This window comes from Drosophila sechellia, chromosome 2L (assembly GCF_004382195.2).
Source record: "Drosophila sechellia strain sech25 chromosome 2L, ASM438219v1, whole genome shotgun sequence".
Classification (NCBI taxonomy): Eukaryota; Metazoa; Arthropoda; class Insecta; order Diptera; family Drosophilidae; genus Drosophila; species Drosophila sechellia.
This window is the reverse complement of record NC_045949.1, coordinates 15805623-15828376: the sequence shown is the minus strand read 5'-3', so window position 1 is coordinate 15828376 and position 22754 is coordinate 15805623. Positions and strand designations below refer to the sequence as shown.

The 22754-nt window shown below is 38.8% G+C and overlaps 1 protein-coding gene across 10 annotated transcripts; it reads right to left on the bottom strand.

The window, feature by feature from the left end:
• Window positions 1-396: 396 nt before the first annotated feature.
• LOC6613668 (voltage-dependent calcium channel type D subunit alpha-1) lies at window positions 397-21250 on the bottom strand. 10 transcript variants are annotated; one of them, XM_002038102.2, is made up of 33 exons: window positions 21086-21233; window positions 19930-20719; window positions 17758-19031; window positions 17462-17687; window positions 17166-17271; window positions 16775-16914; window positions 16449-16555; window positions 15961-16113; window positions 15352-15533; window positions 14732-15251; window positions 14434-14659; window positions 14157-14367; window positions 13885-14094; window positions 13708-13826; window positions 13560-13618; window positions 12474-12591; window positions 11937-12066; window positions 11620-11786; window positions 11441-11528; window positions 10737-10844; window positions 9066-9173; window positions 8151-8203; window positions 7945-8091; window positions 7414-7885; window positions 7264-7347; window positions 7139-7204; window positions 6895-7083; window positions 6587-6835; window positions 5873-6532; window positions 5353-5786; window positions 4824-4864; window positions 1798-1928; window positions 397-1730 (listed from the first exon to the last, which is right to left on the bottom strand). In XM_002038102.2, the coding sequence occupies exons 1-33, from the start codon at window positions 21093-21095 to the stop codon at window positions 1200-1202; spliced, it is 8109 nt and encodes a 2702-aa protein (XP_002038138.2). In that variant the 5' UTR covers window positions 21096-21233; the 3' UTR covers window positions 397-1199. The 10 variants fall into 10 exon arrangements, 8 of the variants coding, with proteins under 8 accessions (XP_002038138.2, XP_032573408.1, XP_032573417.1 ...); XM_032717517.1 differs by lacking the exons at window positions 9066-9173; window positions 12474-12591 and adding an exon at window positions 13157-13283; XM_032717526.1 differs by lacking the exon at window positions 9066-9173.
• Between the last annotated feature and the right edge of the window lie 1504 nt (window positions 21251-22754).

The following is a 22754-nucleotide window of genomic DNA, read 5'->3' as shown; positions in this document are numbered from 1 at the left end:
TGCGCGCTCTCGGGACTTTTTGAAAAAAGTAGGAAAGTCAGAAGGTCACTTTGAAGTTGCTTTCACAGCCAGAGATATATTTAAATTAGTTTGTTTTTTATACACAAAAATGCTTTTTGATATTTTCAGCTGAGGCAAAATAGATTTTTAACTGGCGAAATTGGCTTGTTTTTCTATATATGTACTTCCCTTTTCCCCTTTTCGGATTTTTTAGGTTTTTAAATATCAGACAGACTATAAGTCTAATTGGCAAGAAAAAAAATAAATAAATAAGTACTTAATCCCAACAAAAATCTCCAGATCTCGACGTTCATACGGTCGTGAATAGATCGATAATGATCATTTTCGAAAACAAACACTTCTTGCAAATGAATATTCAGGAAGAAAGTGAATTAATTCTTTTTATGAAACTCTGTTTTTATTTTCTCACATTTTCTCGGTTTTATTGTAAAAATTCAATCATAACAATTAAAATTCAGTTTACATTACTTTTTAAGGGGGCTTGGGACTCTCGTTCAGTTTGAAATTATGCTATTACATTTATGAATTTTATACATATATGTATGTCTGCTACATATATTGTAAACAATTCCTTTTATCGTAAATTGTTCATATTTTAAATACTTAAAAAATAAAATGCGTCTAAATCGAAATAGGTAATTACACTGTCGCTCAATAATGTAATGTTCAATGTTAATGTATAATTATTTCATTTCCGTTTTGGTGATTATTACCTAATCAATTATATTGGTGTGGTTTTTATTTATATATTTTTGGTTTTGATCTATATCTCTAATTAGAAGTTAAACGTTATCAGTTTAGGTTGGTTTCCTCTTTTTTTATCCAAAAATATACATTTTCCCTTAATTTGTTCAGTTTAGTGTTGTTGGTTTTTGGTTTTCTGGCTCGTTAGAGGACGAAGGCCCACGATAGATTTCTCAAAAAGGCAAAAACATTAATATATTTATACATATACAATTAGCTGATTTTCTTTATACAAGTTATACAAGTTTTGTTGGTTTGGTTCCCGCTTGTGTGTGCGAACAATTCAAATATAACAATTCCCGATGCTAAGACTAATGTGTTTTTCTTCGCTAAAAATAACAAATAAATTAGCCAATAAACCTCAGCTTGCGCTGAATGCACACTTAAAGTTCCATCAAGAAGACATTCCGTATGTATAGCTTACAATGTGGGTGCTATGAGGAGTAGTTGGGATTGCCCAGTCCTCTTTGCGGCGATTGTTGCTGCACAGGTTGTGCAGTTGGTGACATGTTCATTTGGCTATTGGCATTAGCTCTAACATTTAAGCTACTCGAGTTGTTTTGGCTAACTTGGGACTTATTGTTATTGTTTGTGGTCGTGACTGTGGCAACACGTCTCAGACGATTATCCGGAATCGGTGGTGAGTTCAGAGTGCCCGAGTAAGGCTGATGCTGCGGCGACAGCGAGGACGGGCCACTTCCGCTTCCGCCGAAGGCGTTGCGAATGCTGCTGCTACCGCCCAACCCACCTCCAGAACCAGCCCCTCCCAGGCCACCGGCGGATCCACCGAAGATGCTCCCATTGCTACTGCCGATCAGACTCAGCGAATGCTCGTTCGAGAGGATCTGGTGGGCGGCCAGGTTCATTTCCTCGGGCGTCATGTCCAGCGCCTCGCGCATCTCCCGTGCAGCAGTCCCCACGAACTCGGAGTCGCAGTATTTACCCAATCCCTCAGCGGCGAGTACCTATAATTTGAGATCGATTATGCTTTTGGTCGAATGCTGATTTATAAGTTAGTATTTGAGTACTTACCCCTCCAATCAATGATTCGGCTAGGCCGTTCATATCAGATGAAGTTGGTAAACGACGCTGATCGTAGGGACTAGCTGGTGTCGATTGGATCATGCGTTCGTGGCCAGGAAGAGCACCATTGGGTGCGTAGACTGCATGTTTGCATAAAATAGGAAAATTTTTAGGTCAATTGTAAGTCAATTTGATCGTTTTGGTGTGGATATATGCATGATTTTTATACACGCTTTATTTGAGCTTGATGATCCAGGTATTTATGCTTTAAGTCAATCTAACCTACGCTTTAAAATATTAAATCAAATATATAAAGCAATATTCTTGCAATTATTATGATCTATAAGCTGATCATTTCTTTAACTTATTTACAAAAGAAAAACTAGAGGTTTTATTTAAAATATATTTTTTTTAATATAATACAAATCAAATTATCAAATTAAATTACAAATTATCAAATGATAACATAAGTTCTCGAAAATATTTACGTTTTTGCAATAAAATCGAGTTTAATCAAATCACTATTCTACATTTAATAGAAATGTACCTGTTCTTTTTGCCTTACAAGAATCATCAAGCTTCTTTATTTTGTTTATAATTATGATTACTGTTATTGGTTAGTTAAGCATTCGACATTGCAAGCTCTTTATACACGATCTGCATACATTGTTAATATCATAAGCACAATTAAAATTATAAGTTTGTTTCTAAGCTAAGCAAGCAGTTATTGGTTAGATAAGGGCAAAGCTCAATGTTCTGCAAAATTACTAGGCAACACGTATACGCAATTTAGCTAGACTTTTTATAAACAATGCAGGCGTAGCATCTAAGCATCTTTTATGGTAATTTTTTCGCATGTTTTGTATTCACAGTGTGTTAGTTAATGTTCGTATAGGGGATGTGAAGTCCCCAAGGCCCCAATCCGGGTGACAATGGTTTTCCCACACAAAAAAGAAAAGGAAGCGACAACAATACAATACTGAGAGACAATAGTGAACTTTTGGAATACACTTTCTGGCAGATTTTTTTTTTCGCATAGCATAGGATAACATAAACGTACGAGTATATTTCTGTAACAATTACAACGATGACAACGTTCAGATTCGCAGCTTGGGTATACAAATTGAGTATTCGGTTTTTGGTTAGTATTATATGTGGTAAGATGTGGTTTATATGGTCGCAAGGCACACACTTTTGTAAGGGATATGGCTCAATAAAGCCAAGGCCAAGGCTTATGAGTAGATGGGCACAACATCACGGCTTTTTAAAATAAATATATATAAGAAATTTTATATATATTGAATATATAGACATCGATATCGGGTTTGCTTTGGGTATGCGTTTAATTACGTTCGTTCTCTCTTGTTGTTGTTGTTGCGTGTTAAACGATTGTTGTTGCTAAAGTTGTTTCTGGTACTTGTTGTAGTTTGTTGTTCTTGTTGTAGGTGTTATGTCATTAAATCCATATTGTTATCAGGGAACTTTCATATAGGAACTCACGAAATATCATAATTTTTACCGACAACGGAATGTTTTAATTGCTTCTCTCTTGCGCATTTTAAACTTAACAGAAAATAATGAAACAAAAATAAAAACGCTCTTGGGAAGGACTCCCATTTGGAAAGGGAAACCAGTCTTGATTCGAACTCTTTGCAGACTCTTTGGACACTGAAGAATTTGGTCAGGGTTCGAGACTCAGCACTCGGTGGTTTTTAAACTCGAATCACTTATGCTATAATAAAAATGTTTGTGAGAAAGAGTTATAAAAACAAATTACTTTAGCAGACACAATTGACTGGTTTTAAAATGTATCCTGTCTTGGCGAATTTGTTCTTCTTGAAAATTTATGATTTTTGATGGGTTAGTTCCGTTCATTAGTTTGTAATTAACAAAAGGAGCCACATACGCTAAGGTTATTAGTGGTTGTTATATTGGGAAGATCTAATTTTCGAAATGGGTTTTTATGTTCATTTAAGTTGTGGGTAACACAATAGCTATTGGGAAGAAGTTTGGAAGGGGAGATTGGTATCGATAGTATTTAAGATAGATTAGCCAATTCGAGAATCAAATTCAATCTTTTTCTGCATCATAGGAAAAAAGAAATAAAATCTCTTTCATTAAATGAAAACAAATACTTCACAAAATTATAAATCTGTTCAAAAACCAAGCATTCCGATCTAATGCGATTTTAGTGCCTCGAATAAATAATCCTTTTCTCCCCTCAGAACACACAATATACGTTTTTACCTGTGTTTTAGCTTTTCTGAAATAATAAAAATTCTTATGGTAATGGCTTTATGTATGTTTTTGTGTGTTTGGCTCGATTTGAACTATAATGCAGCGGAAGCGTTTCTATAGAACTATAATTATTAGCTGTAAATAAAGCTGCACTCAATATTACTAAGCTACGAGTTTGTTCTACAATTACTATTCTATTTAGGTTTAAAATCTAATCGATGTGTACTACAATGATGTGAAACATAATGACAATTTCATTTTCGATTCAGTTAATGTAATTTGGTCCCAATTAGAAAACAGCCAGGTAAACACAATAAGAACATATAACATTTGGCCGCCTCATCTGATTAGTTTATGATTTTGCAATTGACCTGAAAAGTCGTATTGAACATTTTTACATGCCGCAGGCAATAACAAATCTTAGAACGCAGTGGTCGAGAATCTGTACATCATTTTAATTTGCAATATGTTTAATAGGAATGCAGCAGCTACGTAATCGGATGTAAAACAAAACAAATCATTTCGTAAACAATTAGATTGGTGTTATAATAAATTGTTGTTGCTTTTTTGTTAGGGTCAAATTTGAAGTGTATAAAAACAACAAACGAACCAATTTGATCGGAATTTTTTTTAGAATTTTGTCCGGTTAAAAAGGAATAAAATATAAAACACATTAAATAATGTTAATAAAAAGGAGTGCATTTTGTTGTTGCTGTTGCAATTACTGCTGTAGTTGTTTTTGTTATGTTTTTATTTGTTTTAATTTATTATTGCAATTTGCAGCATTTTAGGCTTACCATTGTTATATGGATGCAATAAAATACCACGATTGCGGTTGCTGAAATTAATGTTCGGGGATTGAGTAAAAGTTTGGTTTATGTTTTGCTTTTTTGCTCAATAGGTTGGTCGTTTCTGTTTCAATTGTCTTGAGATCCACTAGTTTATGTGGCAACAAGTATGCATTTAAGGTATTTTTTGTGATTGCAACTAAGTTTGCTAAGTCAACTAATTGAAAACTCGTATTTATTTTGGTGGTGCCAAGTCAGTTGTTGAGCTTGGCTCGGCTCCTTTTGTCCATTACAAACTTTAGGGCGCTCTTCACTAGGTGACCAAACAAAATGCCACAAAACAGAAAACGCTAATTGTTGGCAATAAGAATATGGATAAACTCACTAAACAGCAAGCCATAGTAACGAGTATTATGGTAATGGAGCTTCGTGTTTTTAAATATCTTTTTTTTTTTTTTTGATGTATGGCTAGGTGACAACTCAAAAATTGGCCTACAGACCGCTTCTCCGGTGAAATCCTCCACCCCCGCATACTCACTCATAGTTAATGGCATTCGCCTCAGGCGGCAGTGTTCCGGCCACAGTGGCCGCTCCGCCTCCATTTTTCGCCAGCGGTCGCATGGATATGCTCTCGCCGAATGTCCTTAGCTCTCCGCCACTCCCTGCCCCCTGCAGTTCGTCCTGCAGCTTTCCGGCTGCCGCCAAACGTGCCTGCATTATGTTCCGCGTTATATTGTTCACTCCGTCGGCTACGCTGCGGTTCAAGGTGTCGTATAGATAATCCCCGCCAGCGGGATCGACGGTCCCCAGGACCAGTGAGCTACCGCCCACACCCAAGGCTGCGGAAGCTGATCCACCGATCGCCAAGGCTCCATTGCTCTGCGAAGCAGTGGCCTTGGCACCTCGCCTGAAGGTTCCGTTTCCATGTCGGCGGATCGATGACCACACGCTGCCAAAAAGCGTATGGTGGCGCTGCAAGAAATAGTAAGGAGAAATGTTTATGTTAAAATATATACAAAAATATTATGAATATAATATAAACTTTATTGCAAACTTACACGATGCATGGGCTCCGGCTCCTGGTCCAGCTCGTCGAGATTGCCCGAGATGGCTCTCTTGAGAGCTGGGGACACTTCGTGTAGGGTTCGCAAGCCGGCCTGCAGCGTGACTGTATTGCTGTCCGGATGACCCTCCTTGCCCTCCTGTTCCTTGCGCTTCTTGAAGCGCCGGAAGTAGTCCTGAATTAGATATGTGGCGTAGAACTTGCCGACGGTCACCTCGTCATCGTTGCCCGGCGGTGGTACCACCTGATCCAGAAGCTTCGGATTGGTACGCTTCCAGATCTGCTTGATAGTGGCGCGCAGCTCGGAGTTGGCATCATCGATGTTACCATCAGTTTTGATGCTCAGCGAAGTGCGGACCACCGCAAACAGTGTGGCATTGAAGAGAACCGTTCCATCTGAGTTGAGGGGCATGTTCATGGAAACCAGTCGCTTGCAGGCCATTCTATGTGGACACAGTTTGCCGAAGCCAAGTGGTGGGGAGATCTTTCTCAGCAATGTGACCACATCCAAGTGTTTGATGCGCCCCTTGGCGTCCGGATCGTACTCGCTCCAAAGACGAATAAACTCGTCCAGGTGATGGGGACCCAAAATGGACCAATCCCGAGTCAGATAGTCAAAGTTGTCCATAATGACGGCCACGAAAAGATTAATGATCTGAGAAAAACTTATTTAAATTCAATTGAATAGAGAAGTGTTTTGCATCCTTACCAAAAACGAGCAGAGAACATAGAAGGAAATAAAGTAGGGATAGGCTATTGAGGAACCGCATGGTTCTCCCGGCGTATCTGAATTCATATCGCACTTCACATCCGGTTGCGCCGAGCAGGACATCATAATTTCCTGCCAAGCTTCTCCGGTGGCCGATCGGAAGAGTACTAAAACAGCCTGCTGGAACGTTTGGAAATTGTTATTGGCCGTGATGGCGTTGCCACCATCTAGAGCAATTTTGCCGAAAACCTGAAAAAATGCAATTCGTTAAATATATATTTCCAGAAATGTTAAAACACAAGACTTACCTGCATCCCCACAACTGCATAAATGAAAAATAGAAGCACAATTAGCAGGGCTACATATGGAAGTGCTTGGAAGGATTTAATAAAAGTCCACAGTAATGTTCGAATGCCTTCGCCTTTGCTGAGTAGCTTGACGAGTCGCATCACACGGAACAGTCGGAAGAAATTGATGGATATTAAATTTGAACCAGCCTGAAATAGTGCGTTTTTTAACTACATATTATAAGAACATTTTTGATAAACTTACTGATTTCTTGGTGGATTTGCAGCCCTCTACAATGTCGCATTCTGCTATCTGAGAGGTATCCTTGCTCTGCAAATATTTTTAGAATATTTAGAACCAAGAATTTTCATAGTAATAAGTTTAAGAACCTTAATTTCGGAGTAGACAATGTCAATGAAACTGCCTAAAACGATGATAAAATCGAAGACGTTCCAGGCATCTCCAAAGTAGTTCTGTATTGTGATAAGTAGATAAGTATTAATTAGACAAATTTTTGTTTTTTTTTTAGCTCTTCTTACCTTAAATCGAAACGCGGCTAATTTAAAAACAAATTCCAAAGCAAACACCGCCGTAAATATCATATTCAAAGCATCTAAAAGTTCCGTGTACCACAACGGCTGATTATAAAACTTCATAGCCAGTGTTACCGTGTTTATCATGATCAGTATGAATATTGTGTACTCGAAGGATGATGACGTGACGAACCACCAGACCTTATATTGTATACCATGCTTGGGTATATAGCGTCTAACGGGTTTCGCTTTCAAGGCAAACTCTATGCAATTGCGCTGATTTTTATCCAGATCACAATTCTTATATTCCTGTTCACCCTCATTTTGGAAAGTGACGATAACGAAACCGACGAATATGTTCACCATGAAGAAGGCAATAATAATAATGTAGATTATATAGTAGGCAGCTACGATCGGACGGAAGTTGTGTATTGGACCGCCGTTTTCCTTATTCGAATCAATTGAAACATACAGTAAACTGCAATGTCAAATTATGTATAAAAAGGATATTGACACATAGTATTAAGGTAGACTTACCCTGGCCAACCCTCAAAGGTGGACACCGTGAATAATGTCAACATGCCCTTGGCCACATCATCGAAATGGAAGCGATTGTTACTCCATTCCCGTTCCCTGAGTCGCGGCTTATGAACATCGCCATCATCATAGACCAAATAGGTTCCGCTGAAAGATATTATTTTTATTAAAACTAAACCAATAACTAACAAATAAAGCATACTTACTAGCATTCATCTTGAGTCATTTTGGAACCATCTGTGCACTTGAAAAACTTGCCCTGTATTTGGTTTGGGGTTTGAATATGAGTTGGGATGTCAGGGGACGAGAAGATAGTAAAGTATTAGCGAATGAAATGGTACAGGTGATATGTTAAGGAAAGCAATCTCAACGTCAAGTAATATTCGATAGAGTTTGCTTTCCCAGGGTTCACAAACATTAAAACTGCTTTAATGTACTGACTATTATCTAATACCTAGTTCAAAAAAAGCTTTACTTTGATAAACTATCTAGTTCTACATATGTTTGCTTAAAAGTATGCACACAGTTACAGGGTGTTTCATATGCAAACACATTTACATACACTGCTCAAAACTTTTGGATGGACGACAAAGGTTTTAGTTTTTTTATATTGGACAGAGCATTATTTACAGACGGGACACCAACAAGGGTTATTGGGTTGGAAAACATTGTTACAAAAGTTGGAAAATATATAAATATATTACATTGGGTTGGCAAGGAGCGAGCTAACTTTGCCTGAGAGGTTAGTTTGGAAAGCTAGGAACTGAACTGAGCTGGGTGGTAAAGCTTCGAAATTTTGTTTCGTTTACCAAGCTATTGCGAAGCGAATTTTTTTTTAATATGAAGAAAATGTGTAAGAAACTTGACTTAGACTTCTCTTTAGAGAAAGGTTTCTACTTAGTCAAATCCAAAAATATCACACCGACAATAGTTACCTTTCAATACAGAATTACCCTACACACAAATACCGAAAAGAATCTACAAAATTCAAAGCACACACAGAGTAAGCCGCAATTTTTCTTTATTTATAGTTGGTCCCTTAAAAAATAAAAGCGCACACTTAAAGCTGTCTTCAGATACCCTTTATCAATGACTTTTATATATAATTCAAAAGAAATTACCTTAAAGAGTTGTACTCCAATAACAGCGAACATGAATTGTAACAAATATGTCACCAACATGATATTACCAATGGTTTTGATTGCGACTACAACGCACTTGACCACATACTGCAGAAGTTTAATTATTTATCAGTGTAGGCCAATTGGTTTATTGTTCGAATTTTTGACGTATGAATGACAATAGGAAATATATTTTCATTTTTAATTCAAGAATTTGTGTGGTTTTTCAGAACCAATTTGTTGGATGATATCAAATGAATTTGTTGCCATTATATTAGTATTGAAAACACGACATTTTTTGGGTTCGCAAAATTCAATTCAAAACAACCGAAACACGTTCAAGGAGAGAAAAAGGGAAGAAAATACGTTTAAAATATTGGGAAATCTTGTGATATTTGATTATATTTTTTACAATTACAGAAAAAATAATAAAACAGAAAATACAATTATAAATAAAATCAAAATGTTTATCTTGACAAGGTAAAGATAATAAAAAATCAAAAATAAAATCAGTACACTTTAAATTATTATTTTATGAATCCATAGTAAAAGTTATCTATTAAATGCAAGAAACACCTTAGAACAATTTTTTATACAGATATATTTAAAACTTATGGTTAACTTTACAGTGGATTCAATAGGTTGTTTACAATCTTAATGCAGTTGTGAGTTGTTGTTACTGATGGTCCGCAAACTTGGGGTTCTTTACACCGGGGAAGATTTTCACTATAGGACGGATTGGCCTTGATGCTAGGGTGCAAGGTAGGTTGCTGATTTGTAGCTAATGGCTAAAACCCAAAACTCATGTGCTGATGTGTGTGCTATTAGGTATATAGCGTATATACTGTATGTGTAAGTGTGCTCATGATCGGCTTTCGATATCTATTGTGAATTTGTTGCATTAGACGTGTACAAACGCAGAAAATGGGTGTGGAATATATAAGATTTGATAGTATAATAAATGGTATAATGTGTATTAAGTCGTGTGAGTTGTGTTACGATCGCGAAAACTGGATGCTACGAGTCCTTAGAATTATATATTGTATTTTTAGTTCTTATTCCTGCTTCAAGACTATAACGTTCTATTTATTTTGCAGCAATACTTTTCCTATATAAGACTATTTCCTGCTTTATCTTTGTTTCCGACTTGATTTTAATATATTATGCTGAGCATTAATAAGCAATACTAGCCAGCAAAAGTTGTTGATATGTACAATTTAACTTTCTTAGTCAAGAGTAAACGAAAATTAGTCAACATGTTTGAAACCCATAACAAATTAATAAGCTTTTAGACATTATTAGTAGCAGAAAATTCAAACAAAAATTTTATTTTAAACAACAACAAGGTTAGAAGTATTTTAGAAAATGCTCGTTCTTACACCCAATAATAAACATGAATTTTTAAAATTTTAAAGAGAAACTGAACTATTTTTTTAATAAGGCTGTATTTATAGTAACTAAATTAACTTAGAACTTTTTGTCGAATGAAAGTTCCATGCGGTAGTTTGGTTCTAAAATAATTTTTACAGATTCTTAAATGCTAAATAATCGATATCCTTATTGTGGAAGGGTACTAAATTGTCTGCTCTAATCATTAATGAGGAGTGTTTCCCTACGCTTGCTTTCTTAATAAAATACTATCCTATTGGGAACTTAAAATTAAAATCATACCTTAAACAATTGGACTCCTATTACGGCAAACATGAACTGCAGTAGGCATGTGACGAGCACAATATTTCCGATAGTCTTAACAGCGACTATGACACATTGAACAACATGCTGTATGTGATACGACGATATATAGTTATAATAAAAACACTATTTAATATATAAGTCTAATTATAGTAAGGCATTTTTGGCTTCTGACTTCCATATTTTGCGCGAACATATTGCTGGTCATGTGTTTAGTATCAGGGGTTATTACATAGAGTTCACTATGCCCAAGCCACGCCCATACATTCCTATTCCACGCCCATTTTCATTAGGGTGTTACGAGTAAAACTCGAAATCAAGAAATATATTTGTCAGCTGTGTGTAGTATACTGAATATACTTTTTATGTTGCTTAATTTATATTTTCATAACTTTATTGAGGTGCACCCTACACCCAGCATTTCAAGGTTTTTTGTTTGGCATACTCTAAAGTTAATTGAAGGCCCAAGAACACTTCGTTGGGATTGTTATCATTTAAAATGTTTAACTTGCATATTAGTTTGAGATAAATATTATCATTGATTGTGCTCTTCGTAATGAACTAAAAATTGAAATAATAAAACTGAAACTCAAAGAAGAAGTACAACAATTTTCTGTTGAAGCTTTTGATTATGTGTCAGAAAGTAAGAAGCGAAATTGAAGAGGTTTTGAATGAATTCTTACCTTCAGTCCCTTGGCACGATTAATGGCTCTGAGTGGCCTTAAAACACGGAGCACACGTAGAATTTTCACGACTGAAATCGCATTCGAACTGCAGTTGAAATCGACGTTATAGTTTATGTTCCAGAAGTAATTAGTATCACAACTACTGGGTTAGAGTAGTTATATGGATTATCGTTTACCTGGACACTAGAGATATCAATGACACGCAGACCACAAGTAAATCTAATAGATTAAATGCGGATCTGCAAAAGGCTCCGTCGTGTAATACGAAGCCGTATGAAATCAATTTCAGAATCAGTTCTATTGTGAAAACTGCCGTGAAAAAATAATCAAATTTATTGAGCACCTGCAAAAACAAATGGACAGTTGTGAAGAACATCGAATGGAACGTGTTTCTACTAGAGGTGAAAACTAATATCTGCTAATCGTAACTTACAAGTTTTTTAGTTCATTTGACGCTGATTTATTAGTTTTGGTCGGAATTGGAGCTACTTACTTTATTCAGGTCATCATTGGCTTTCAGAGGATTCTCTGCTGCCAACATAGCCGATGAAAACATAATGCAACACAGGATAATGTTGCCGAAATTGCTGTGATTGCAAAGCCAGTGGCAGAAGACGCGAAATCTGTTGAAATATAGTAGAGCAGAGTGTTAAGAAACGTGCTCCCAGAATTTTATAAATCACAAAAGTGAAATCACAAAAAAACAAAAATATTTTTAGCATGCAGTTAGAAGTTTTACAATTCAAGTTATAAACAAAATCATGGAATAAAAAGCAGCTAAGAGTGGAAATAAATTTTGTCTACCAAAATGGATTTCTATAGTCTAATCAAACTCAAAATAAAACCGGAAATTATTTCTTATGACAATATACAAAACATGGTTAAACAAAAGGACAAATACATGATTATTTAAATTATGTTTAAAAAAAAACATAATCTACGCACACGCACACATACACACAAATATATATATATAGTATTTTCGGAGACTTTCAATATTTGGGGGAAAATAAAACTCAAACATAAAAACCTGTTCGTTTGTGAGAAAAGAAAAAATGATGTGCCCGGCGGTATGGGTAGAATTTTCGTTGCCGTATTAACCTCAGACATACGTCGGGGTCGTGCTGTAATCATGCCTTCTTCATCCACTATATGCAATACAAATTTTATCATATATTACGTATATATATGTAAGTTGCCAATTTGGAAAAAATAATAAACACATTTATAAGAATTTGTCCAAAAACCATTTGTACATTTAAACTACAACTACCTTAAAAATAAACTTAGGTTCTTATTAAAAAATGTATTTTATTTGAAGATCGGTTTGTACCTACATATACTTATTATCATACTTCCATTAAACAGAAAGAGTGAAAATATATTGATACTTAAAGTTGGCCAACCTCAATAGCAAAATGCAAAACCAATGAAAATTAAATAAATAAAACAGATAACCATCGTCGTACTGGGTTTTATCGAAACTAAAAATTGTACAAATTATATACATTCGCAATACGCTTTAAATACAGCTCGATTTAGAATTATTATCGATTGTTTGTCACATGCAAACAACAAACGGTTGAAAACCAGTGTAAGATAACGTAACTCCAATCACAAAACACATGGACCATATTAAAGGGTGTGCGAGGTGTGTTTCTGTAGTATGTCGATCGCTGATGGATCGTTTGATTGATTGCTTGATTGAATTACCTGTTCGTGTAACTGAAAATGAAAAAGGCACTGCCTCGCGGGATGGGCTTTTTAGTCTTCTTCATGCTGACTTCGGATAATCGCCGGGGTCGTGCAGTGACACGTGCTGATACTTCGGAATTGGAGTCTTTTGATTAATAATTGCAAGTGTTGTGTGTTTTTTCATGGTTTTGGTTTGTTTTTGTTTTGTTTTTGTGTGCGAGGTTTCCGAAAAATAGCAGCATTGATGTAGGCGTCGGCGGCATTGTTTTAGAAAATATTTTTGATTTGGTTTCGATAGGTGTTAGTTTCTTGATAAAGTTTAAGCATAAGCTAAAGTACTTAAAATATGGTTCTTAGATAATATTTAATTCTTACACTGAGCTTAGTAAGGGGTTGGTTAATAGAACTGAACATGACATACCTTCCTCTTCCTCCTCACACATTTCACGGACTTCCTCGTCTGATAGAGTTTCATGGTCCCTATAAAAGCATACAATTACAATCATTGATATCAGTCGTATTTTGATTTAAACATTAATTTGTTGTAAAAAGAAATATTATCGCCATACATTTTGTCTTCATCATCCAGTTCCTGTTGCTCCATATCGATATCTATGCTGAGATGATCATCCATGCCATCAATTGTTGGAGTCGGACTATGAGACTTCTTCTGAGCAGATTCATCGTGCTAAAATATTCAATAAAGATCTTAGGTGGATTCCTTAGGGAACAAAATTAAAACTCACAGGTTCCTCTTCTTTTTCGACCTCAGAGAGCGAGTCGGCATCGGCCAAATTATCCACAGCAATGGCCAAGAACACGTTTAGCAGGATGTAGTTACCGCATATGAACAAAATAATAAAGTAAATACAGGCCAAGGCACCATAGGAGGACACACCGCCATAGGCATTAATGCCCACATACATCACAGCATTCCAATCCTCACCAGTCATGATCTGTAAAACTTGCTTTATATCATTCCGTTTGCGATTAAAGCTAGAAATCAAAATTAACTTGCCTGAAACACTGTGAGTAGAGCCTGCCAGAAGCAATCGAAGTTCATTCGATACTTCTCCTCTTTGCCATCAAAATTAAATTTACCGCCAAAAACTTGCATGCCCAGCAGAGCAAATATCACAATAAATAGGAAGAGCAGTAACAAAAGTGAAGCAATCGATTGTATAGAGTTCAATAGGGAAGCGACGAGATTTGAGAGAGACCGCCAGTACCTAAAAGTAAATAATGGTTTGCATTATTTTAGATTTACGTAGCAACTGATAAATGCTTTAACTCACTTAGTTACTTTGAAGACTCTCAGGAGGCGTACACAACGCAGCACGGAGACACCCAATGGAGGCATCATTCCCGTGTTCGTTAGCAGGGTTTCCGTAATGCTGCCAATTACTACAAAACAATCAAAACGATTGAACAGCGAAACGAAGTAGCCCTGAAAGCCCAAGCTGTACATCTTCAACAACATTTCGCAGGTGAACAGACCGATGAAGAACACGTTGGTGTACTCTAAATAAATATATGTTGATATACAATGTTAATTATTACAACAGAATATTTTTATTTGTATTTTCCATATACCCTGGAAATTATCCAGCCAATCCAGCTGGCCATAATGCTCCGTGGCCAAGACACCTGTGTTGAGAAACACCAAAACGATGATGAGCCAGTAGAAGGCCTGGGACTTGACTGCCTTGCGACAGGCCCTTCGCATTCGGCGATTGACTCGATCGAAGTCCTTCTTCATTTTGCGCCATCGTGATTCAGTCATTTGGACCTCGGGCATTTCTTCGCCCAGGTTCTCGGTGGAATCCATTTCGTTGGGCTGCTTGCCCTTGCCATCGGATATCAGACCTCCAACGGCGTCTGGTTCAATGTCCTCGGCTTGGGTAATCCAATCGAGATAGCCCCGCAGATCCTCTTCGATCTGCTGCTTCTCGCGCAGCTTCTGGAAGTCGCCGCGGTTCTTGGCCTTGTTACGCTCCTTGGAGAACTCACCGGACAACACACCGAGAATCAGATTCATCACGAAGAAGGCACCCAGGATAACCATGGAAATGAAGTACATCCACTGCCAATCGCTGCCCATTGCATCTTGGATCTGAAGATTAGGATTTGGTTAGAATATATCTATAGATACAAATTCTTTCTTGCGAATTCTTGAGCTTTAATTATTTGCTTGGAATCTCTATTTCACTCACGCTATATAGGACATCAGTCCAGCCCTCAAGGGTGACGCACTGGAACACCGTCAACATGGCCAGGCCGAAGTTGTCGAAGTTGGTGATGCCGTCGTTTGGTCCATCCCATCCGCCGTAGCACTTGTAGCCCGGTGGACACTGGTAACCCACTCCGCAGGGCCGGATGTTTTCTTCGTATTCACCTATATTCCGGTTTGTTGGATTTGGTTTGGTTTAGGATTTATGCATTAGTAATGTGGTGAAATGGAATGGAATGAAGTGATATCTCTGAGAAATCTGTTGTGTTCAGTGGGGTGCCATTTAAGTTTTCTTGTTGTGCAGTGTCGTTTGCGGAATATGCCGCTTCTTTGGCATATTTGACTTGTCCCAAACATTTTGATAGATTTTGTAGGCTTATTGACTAGAAGATTAGCCGGAGATCGGGGCATTTCCTTACTTGTGCGTGGTAAGAGCCACCGATTTCCACGCTCTAATCTACTAGTGATAGAACCTCAGTGGACGTTGATTTTGAAATGCGACATATCTGGTGGCATTCAAGACATTTGAATGATATTCGTACAACGTATAAAATTTGTACGATTCGATTATGATGGTGGGATCTCCGCTTACCTGTGATCTCATCGCGACACGCCTTGTGCAATTTGCCAGAGAAGAGCTCTAGGCCAATGATTGCATAGATTATGATTACGAATAGGACCAGGAGTGCAATGTGAAACAGTGGCACCATGGCCTTTAAAATTGAATTCAGCACAACCTGTAGACCTGTTGAATAGCGTTATGTATTGCCAATATTCGATTGGGTTATTAGCATGGTGGGCGGTTAAGTATCTAGTGCGTACAATCAAAGTTAAGCAGAAAATACGTCACAGAAATAATCGTACATATGATTTAAATGAAAAATCGAAAACATCTATCTATCGGACAATCAGCATTTTCATTTCAAGGTTTTTTTTTTGCTATAAAAATTATTGTACTTTTTCTGTGCAGTATTTTAACTACGAATCCGTCCGTAGTTCCTAGATTTCCGCTCTACCAAGCCAGAGGATTTAGGATTCTTTCGTTTTAGATTATGTTCGATGTTGCAATGATGGCCTTACTTGGTACACCCGATACAAGTCGCAGTGGACGTAGCACTCGAAAGGCACGTAGGGCCTTAACATCAAAGGCGTCCTTCATCAATTGGGAGAGTGCAGTACTTATCGCCCTGGAAAAATGTATGGCATACAAAGTTCATACGTGTCTCAGTCTGGACATTATTTCGTTTCGATAATTTGGTTGCTGTTCTTTTCGTTTTACGATTTTCTTTTCAGATTTGGTCAATTTCGATTGAATTGCATATAAGGTAACATAGAAAATGGTTAAAACGAGGCCGCAGTGGGCCTGGGCGCTAAGCGCTTTTAACTGGTATATTTAATATGCTTACCCTATAACTACAATTGTAAAATCTAATAAATTCCATCCATTTCTTAGATATGCACCATTATGTAACACAAAACCATATGCTAAAATTTTCATAACACATTCCGCTGTGAATATAACTAGGAATACATATTCAACTTTTTCCTGTTATTCGGTGTTGGTTTTCGTATCATTTGATTTGTTTTGGAGTGCATGTGTTTTATGTTTGTATTAGGGATTCAGAATTTGGATTTCAAGGATAGTTTCGTTGGTGGATTTATGAGTTTATGGCATGAGTAAATCGGATGTGCATGAGATGAACGTAAGAGATATACATGAAAGAAATTCATAATCATTAGTAAGCCATTATAATATTTTTATAATTTCAAAATACCCAGTACATGGGTAGGACTTACCAAGGTTTGATTCGTCACGTTTGAATCGCTGCCCGGATAAGGGGTGTAAACAGCCAAGGCAATACAGTTGGCAAAAATGGTTAACAAAATAAGGAACTCAAATGGTCTAGAAAGGTTAATAAGTTAAGGATAACCATATTTAGGCTTTTCGTTACATTTTGGATCTTTTTAAAAGGAACTTGATAAAAACTATATAGAAAACTAGGTTTAAAGGTATAGTAAACATTATTTTGTGTTTGGATTTAAAATTTAAAGTTAAATGTTTTTTGATATAACTCTAGTAATGAAAAGGATACTTCCACTCCACGATGCGAATGCACAAGGCTCGCAGGGGATTCTTGACGCTCAGGCAAAATAATGCTCGTTGTGGTCTGTCTGGTTGCGGTTTTCCACGGCGCTGTTGTCTCTTTTGGCCGGCGGCACCTGCAGCAGCACCACCTTTTTGGCCACCAGCTCCACTTGGTCCAATTGTCGTGCCGTTCATGGTTTCCGGAATGTTTGCAATGCCCATAGAATCGATGCCTTCAAAGGATCGCATTAATAAGTTTATTATTCATTGCTAAAAATGCTTCTAAAGTTGCCAGAGACTTACCCATGATATTGTTGCCACCGCCCAGATCCCCCTCCCCCGAGTCGTATCTCGCCGTCCGGGAAACATCTCCGCTGCCGGGACCACCGTTGCCGTTTGGCGAAAAGCCTCCCCCGCCGGAGGCTCCACGCTCGAAGTCCATAATGTTGAAGAACTTGCCCGCACCGCCACCAAAATTATCAATTAGCTCCGCGGAACTGGAGTAGAATGGCGAAAAGGCCTGCGTGTCGTCCTCCTCCTCCTCAAAGTACTCGTCGACGTCCTCGTCGTCGTCTTCCTCTTCAGCGGAATCCCCTTGGTCGTGCTGCTGTTCCTGCTCATCAATGTCAATGGTGGTGCCCTCGGGCTCCTCGTCGTCTAGCTCTTGATCCTCCCGATCGAAATCACCGTAGTCCGCGTTCTCGTCTTCGTCGTCGTCCTCCTCGGTTATCCTGCATGTCCTTCTGATCGAGGGACGATTCCTCGAGTTCTTTCTCACGACAACGTCGGCGTTGTCGTCCACCTCGCCGACGTCTTCGAGTGAGTCGTTGTTGCCGCCGCAGCTATCCTGGATGATGCGGACGTCCTCATCGGCATCCTGCCGCCGATCGCTGAAGCTCTCGCAGTCGGCGAGCGATTGCTCCTGGGCCTGTTCCTTGGCTGCAGCCGCAACTGCCGCTACGATGGCCGCTGTGCGCAGGGTTTGCGAGCTGAGATCCTGGTTATTCGGATCGCCGTCGTCGTCCTCGCTATTGTCGTCACAATCGGCGATAAAACTACAAACGTCGCCGACGCCAAAACCATGCAATGTACTGTTATCACCGGTGATATCGCAGTTGCAACTATTGCTGCTGCTGCTGTCGCCGCCGACGGCACTGTAACTACTATTATCGTCGCGTCCGCCGCCGCTGCTGAAACTACTGTTTGTGCTGCCGGCACTGGTAACACTGTTCTGTGGTTGCAGTTGCCACGCCTCCTCGGGCGTTAGTCTCGGGGGCGGGGCACTGATGCCTCCTCCGCCGCAGGATGTGCAACTGGACTTGCGCCGCTTGCCGCTGGAACTGGTTGGTCCTGCTGCTGCGGGACTTGTCGCCGGTCCTGTGGCTATTCCGGTTAGAGATCCTGACTCACTGCCTCCGTTGTTGCTTTTGCGACGACGTTGCTTGAAGTCTAGCTTGTAGGTGGCGTTGTTCACAATCTGACTGGTGACGTTGCTGAGAGCGAGCTCGGTGCTGGTGGGTCGCCTCCTGGTCCCGCTGGGCTGATTCGGATCATCGGGCGGATCAAGTGCACTGCAGCTGTCGTGGTACGGAGGGAAATGCATTTAATTAATGTTTTATCTTAATCAAATATTCGATATGCACTTGCCATCAACCATTTATTCTACAGGGTAGGGTGTGGCAAAATAGTGTACATTTTTGGACTGGAGTTAAACTCTAGCTTAAAATAATTGACCTTTTAAATTTCAATTTAGCAGTTAGCTGTAAAGTGTTCCATTTCTATATCCCATTTTATGTTTCTCTCCAAATTTAATTCCGTAGTTGAAAATGTGGTTCAAATATGAATTGAAATGCATTCTTTTTAATTTGTTCCCGAATATCATTAATAATAAATTTAAAAATTACTTGCGAAAAGTTCCTTTCCCACATATTGTGGCTTAAATTGTGTAAACTCATGATAAACTGCAATAGTTTATGGAATTTCCTCAATAAGCAAACAAACTTTTCTGCTTTTAATGACCCACATGTTTACCTTATTATGACTTAACTTGGCAGAATAATTTAAGGCGTCATAAATTAACACCTAGATGTATTCCGAGACTCTGACAAGCAAATGATGTAAATTATTCAAAAATAAAGCAGCAGTATCATGTTATTTTCGCTTTACCTCTAATGTATTTTTGCATTGAGATCAGAGGAAGCCTATTTAAGCCCAACATTGAATCCCCTAAGTCCCTAATGCGGGTTTCAAATGGCACATTAAATACTTGGCATGCGATTTCAGACATATGAGACACACAATAAGACGACGAGCACAAGGGACAACATTGAGTCACGATAGGAGTACGATAGTTAATTGTGGGGTCTGGTTCCGACTTACTATGCCCCAGAACGCCTAGTTTGTTCCATGTAATCAAACTCTTGCATTGCATGGAAAATGTATTTCTTTTCGTTCTCCAGCTGGAGTTGTATGTACCTTTGCTGCAGGACTGTTCCCGAGGCAGTTCCCAATCCGGCTCCCAATCCCGCTCCCGTGGGCGAGGATCCCGCCGATGCCGATGTGGTAAGTGGGTTAGCCGGAACCGGAAGCGTTATCGTCGGCGATCGATGCTGATGATGGTGTTCCGGTTTGACAACGACCACTTCCAAATCACTTTTCGCCGATGACTTGCGGTTGTACTTTCGACTGCCACGCGTCGGCGTTTCGGCCTTCAGATAACGCCGGCTGGTGGACGGGGAGGAGGGCGAGGGTTTCCTCTCGATGACCAGGGTGTTGTCATCGTAGGCTATACAGTTCACCAGCTCCCCGCCACCCATCACAGTATTCGTGGTGGTGGTGGAGGCGGAGGTCGAGGTTGAGGTCGAGGTCGAGGCTTCCCGCTCTCGTTCGCGTTCCCGATCCCCATCTCCACGGTCATAAAGTTTGGCCTCCTTTTGCCGCTGGAATTGCAATTGCCGGCGACGTTGCGATGAGGAGGTGGCTCCACTTCGCGAAACAATGCTCGGCTCGATTGGTTGTTTCTGACTTTTCGTGGCACATGATTCATCGACGATGACAACACTGGCCGGCAATAAATCTCTGCCCGCCTCCCAGTTCTTATCGCTAGTGGTATCCTTATCCTTATCGTTATTGTGTTTATGATTTAGTTTATTGTTAGCACTAGAACTATCCAAGGCATCGTGTCGGGTAATTGGTTGCTGTTGCTCTGACTGCTGCGGCGATTGTTGCTGTTGCGGTGTTAACGAGGCTTGCTCCTTACGGTCTCCTTGCGGGATTAGCGGTGGGTGTGGCACAACGGGGGGCGGAAATAGGTTATTAAAGTTAGTAATCAAACTGTGAGATATTGGGGAATTTTCGTAACTTGTGAGTGGAATAATAAAACTTCCCTACGCTGTTATTAACTTAGCTCATAATGCACACAAACTTATAAAAAATGTCGACATAGGTAATAACTAATAATTAAAAGTATAATTTTCTTTAAGATATCTGAATGTTTTAATGGTTCATTAAACCGCTTAAAGAGTCCACTGTTCTAATTAAAATCAAATTTGCAACATAAAGCTCTTATCAGTACTAGAACCAAATATATCACAATTTTATTTCAAGTTATAAATTTAAAAAGTCCTTGTACCTGTATTCATATTTGAAGTTTCATTCGGACGCACAATATTTATTGCCTTTCCTTTAAAATGCCTATTCGTTGAGCGTTTTCCTTGCCAAAAGCCAAAAAGCGAAACGCGGTCAAAGCATCGCAGCAACAGGTGTGTTTGGTCTCAGTCGCCACACAGACATGCACATTTTAATCAGACTCACTTAAATAAGCGAAAAGCTTTTTGTTTTGTATTTAGAAAATGGTTTAATAGTTGTAGAAATTCGACGGTGGTGACTTAGATTTTTTTTTGTATTTTTATGGTTTTTAGTTTGGACGAGTTTAGAGCGGCGGATTGTAAAAATTTGGCATTTGTTTGTTAGTCTGCAGTGGAGAGTCGTTTTGAGGATTGTAGATCTAAAGCATAATGTAGTTTTACAACAGGATACTTAGGACAGTTTTCAATTACACTAAACTATTTTTATTTTATTTTATTACATCGAAAACATTTTCTCGCGGTTGGAAAACCCATTCCATTTAAAGAATCTCGAAATTTCTCTAACCATCCCCCAAATTAGTTTTTAGAACATATTTTCGGTAATCCCCGACCACAAAGCACTTTATTGGATTTTGCTTAATTCCATTTGAGTGCACCGACAACGAATTTTCATCGCCAGTGATAACTTATCGGCATTTCCTGGCGTTACCTATATATAACCCACTTTTCCGAGGCATGTGAGAGTGAGAGAGCATCAAAACAAAAACACGCGCAATGTTTACATTTTCCTTTGTTGTCGCAACGACTTTTTTGTGACCCAACTGTCAAATGGGCAATCAACTTTGACTGAGAGAAAGCGACTTTCTCCCGTTTTCTCTCCAACTGGCAAGCTCGTTTTGCAGCCGAGCTTTTGGCCTTTGCAGCAAGGAAAATACATGTTTTATTAAATTACCAAAAAAAAGTATTATTATTGCTTTTGCGCTTGTATTTTGTTATTAGTAGGAGTATTTCCCAAAAACAAACTAATCGCAATCACACATTAGTGCGGTTGAATGTCAGCTTGTCTGTGCATTTGGGTAAATATCACACAACTCTGTAGACGGAAATGGGGTCAAGAGCGCGCATTTGGCAGTAAAAACTAATTTGCTCATGGTCTTTTGATGGCCCGCCTGGGAAATGATGTACGCATACTTTTGTGCCTTGCTGGCATATTAATTACATTAAGTATTTCAGGTCTTCCTAGGGTTTTTAGCTGCGTTCCGAGAGGTTAAAGCTGACCGATTGACCTACCCCCGCATATGTAATAGCCTTCACACGCACACACACCAGCTCACTACGGCACCAACACATGGGAAAGTGTGAAAAATTTCTAATGGCTCACTGCGAAGAAAGTGAAAGCAGCTTTCCTCGGTGTCCCTATAGCCTGTTATTAGTTTCCCCTATTCGAAAATCAACATTGCACTTTATAATTTCGGTATTATTGCCTTGGTTCGTTTGATTTTCCTGGCTTTTCAGTGTTGTATTTTATTGTATTTTTCACACGCGACCATCAGCAACGCGAACAAGTTTAAGGAATCAGCCACAAAAGCACACTGTGCAGGAAAAGTCAGCTTTTCGCAGAGGCAGCCGTGAAAATGTTGATGTTAGCCCAAGAAAAGCTTAGGATCTGGAGCTTGCTTGTCTGCTCATGGATGGGTTCTAAAATTGGGAAAA

Excerpts from the sequence above, each read along its gene's own strand:
- LOC6613668 (XM_002038102.2), bottom strand. Across the intron at positions 14,368-14,433 it reads AGAGTCTTCAAAGTAACTAA|GTACTGGCGGTCTCTCTCAA; the intron begins GTGAGTTAAAGC and ends ATTTACTTTTAG. Across the intron at positions 5,787-5,872 it reads AGCCGGAGCCCATGCATCGT|CGCCACCATACGCTTTTTGG; the intron begins GTAAGTTTGCAA and ends TATTTCTTGCAG.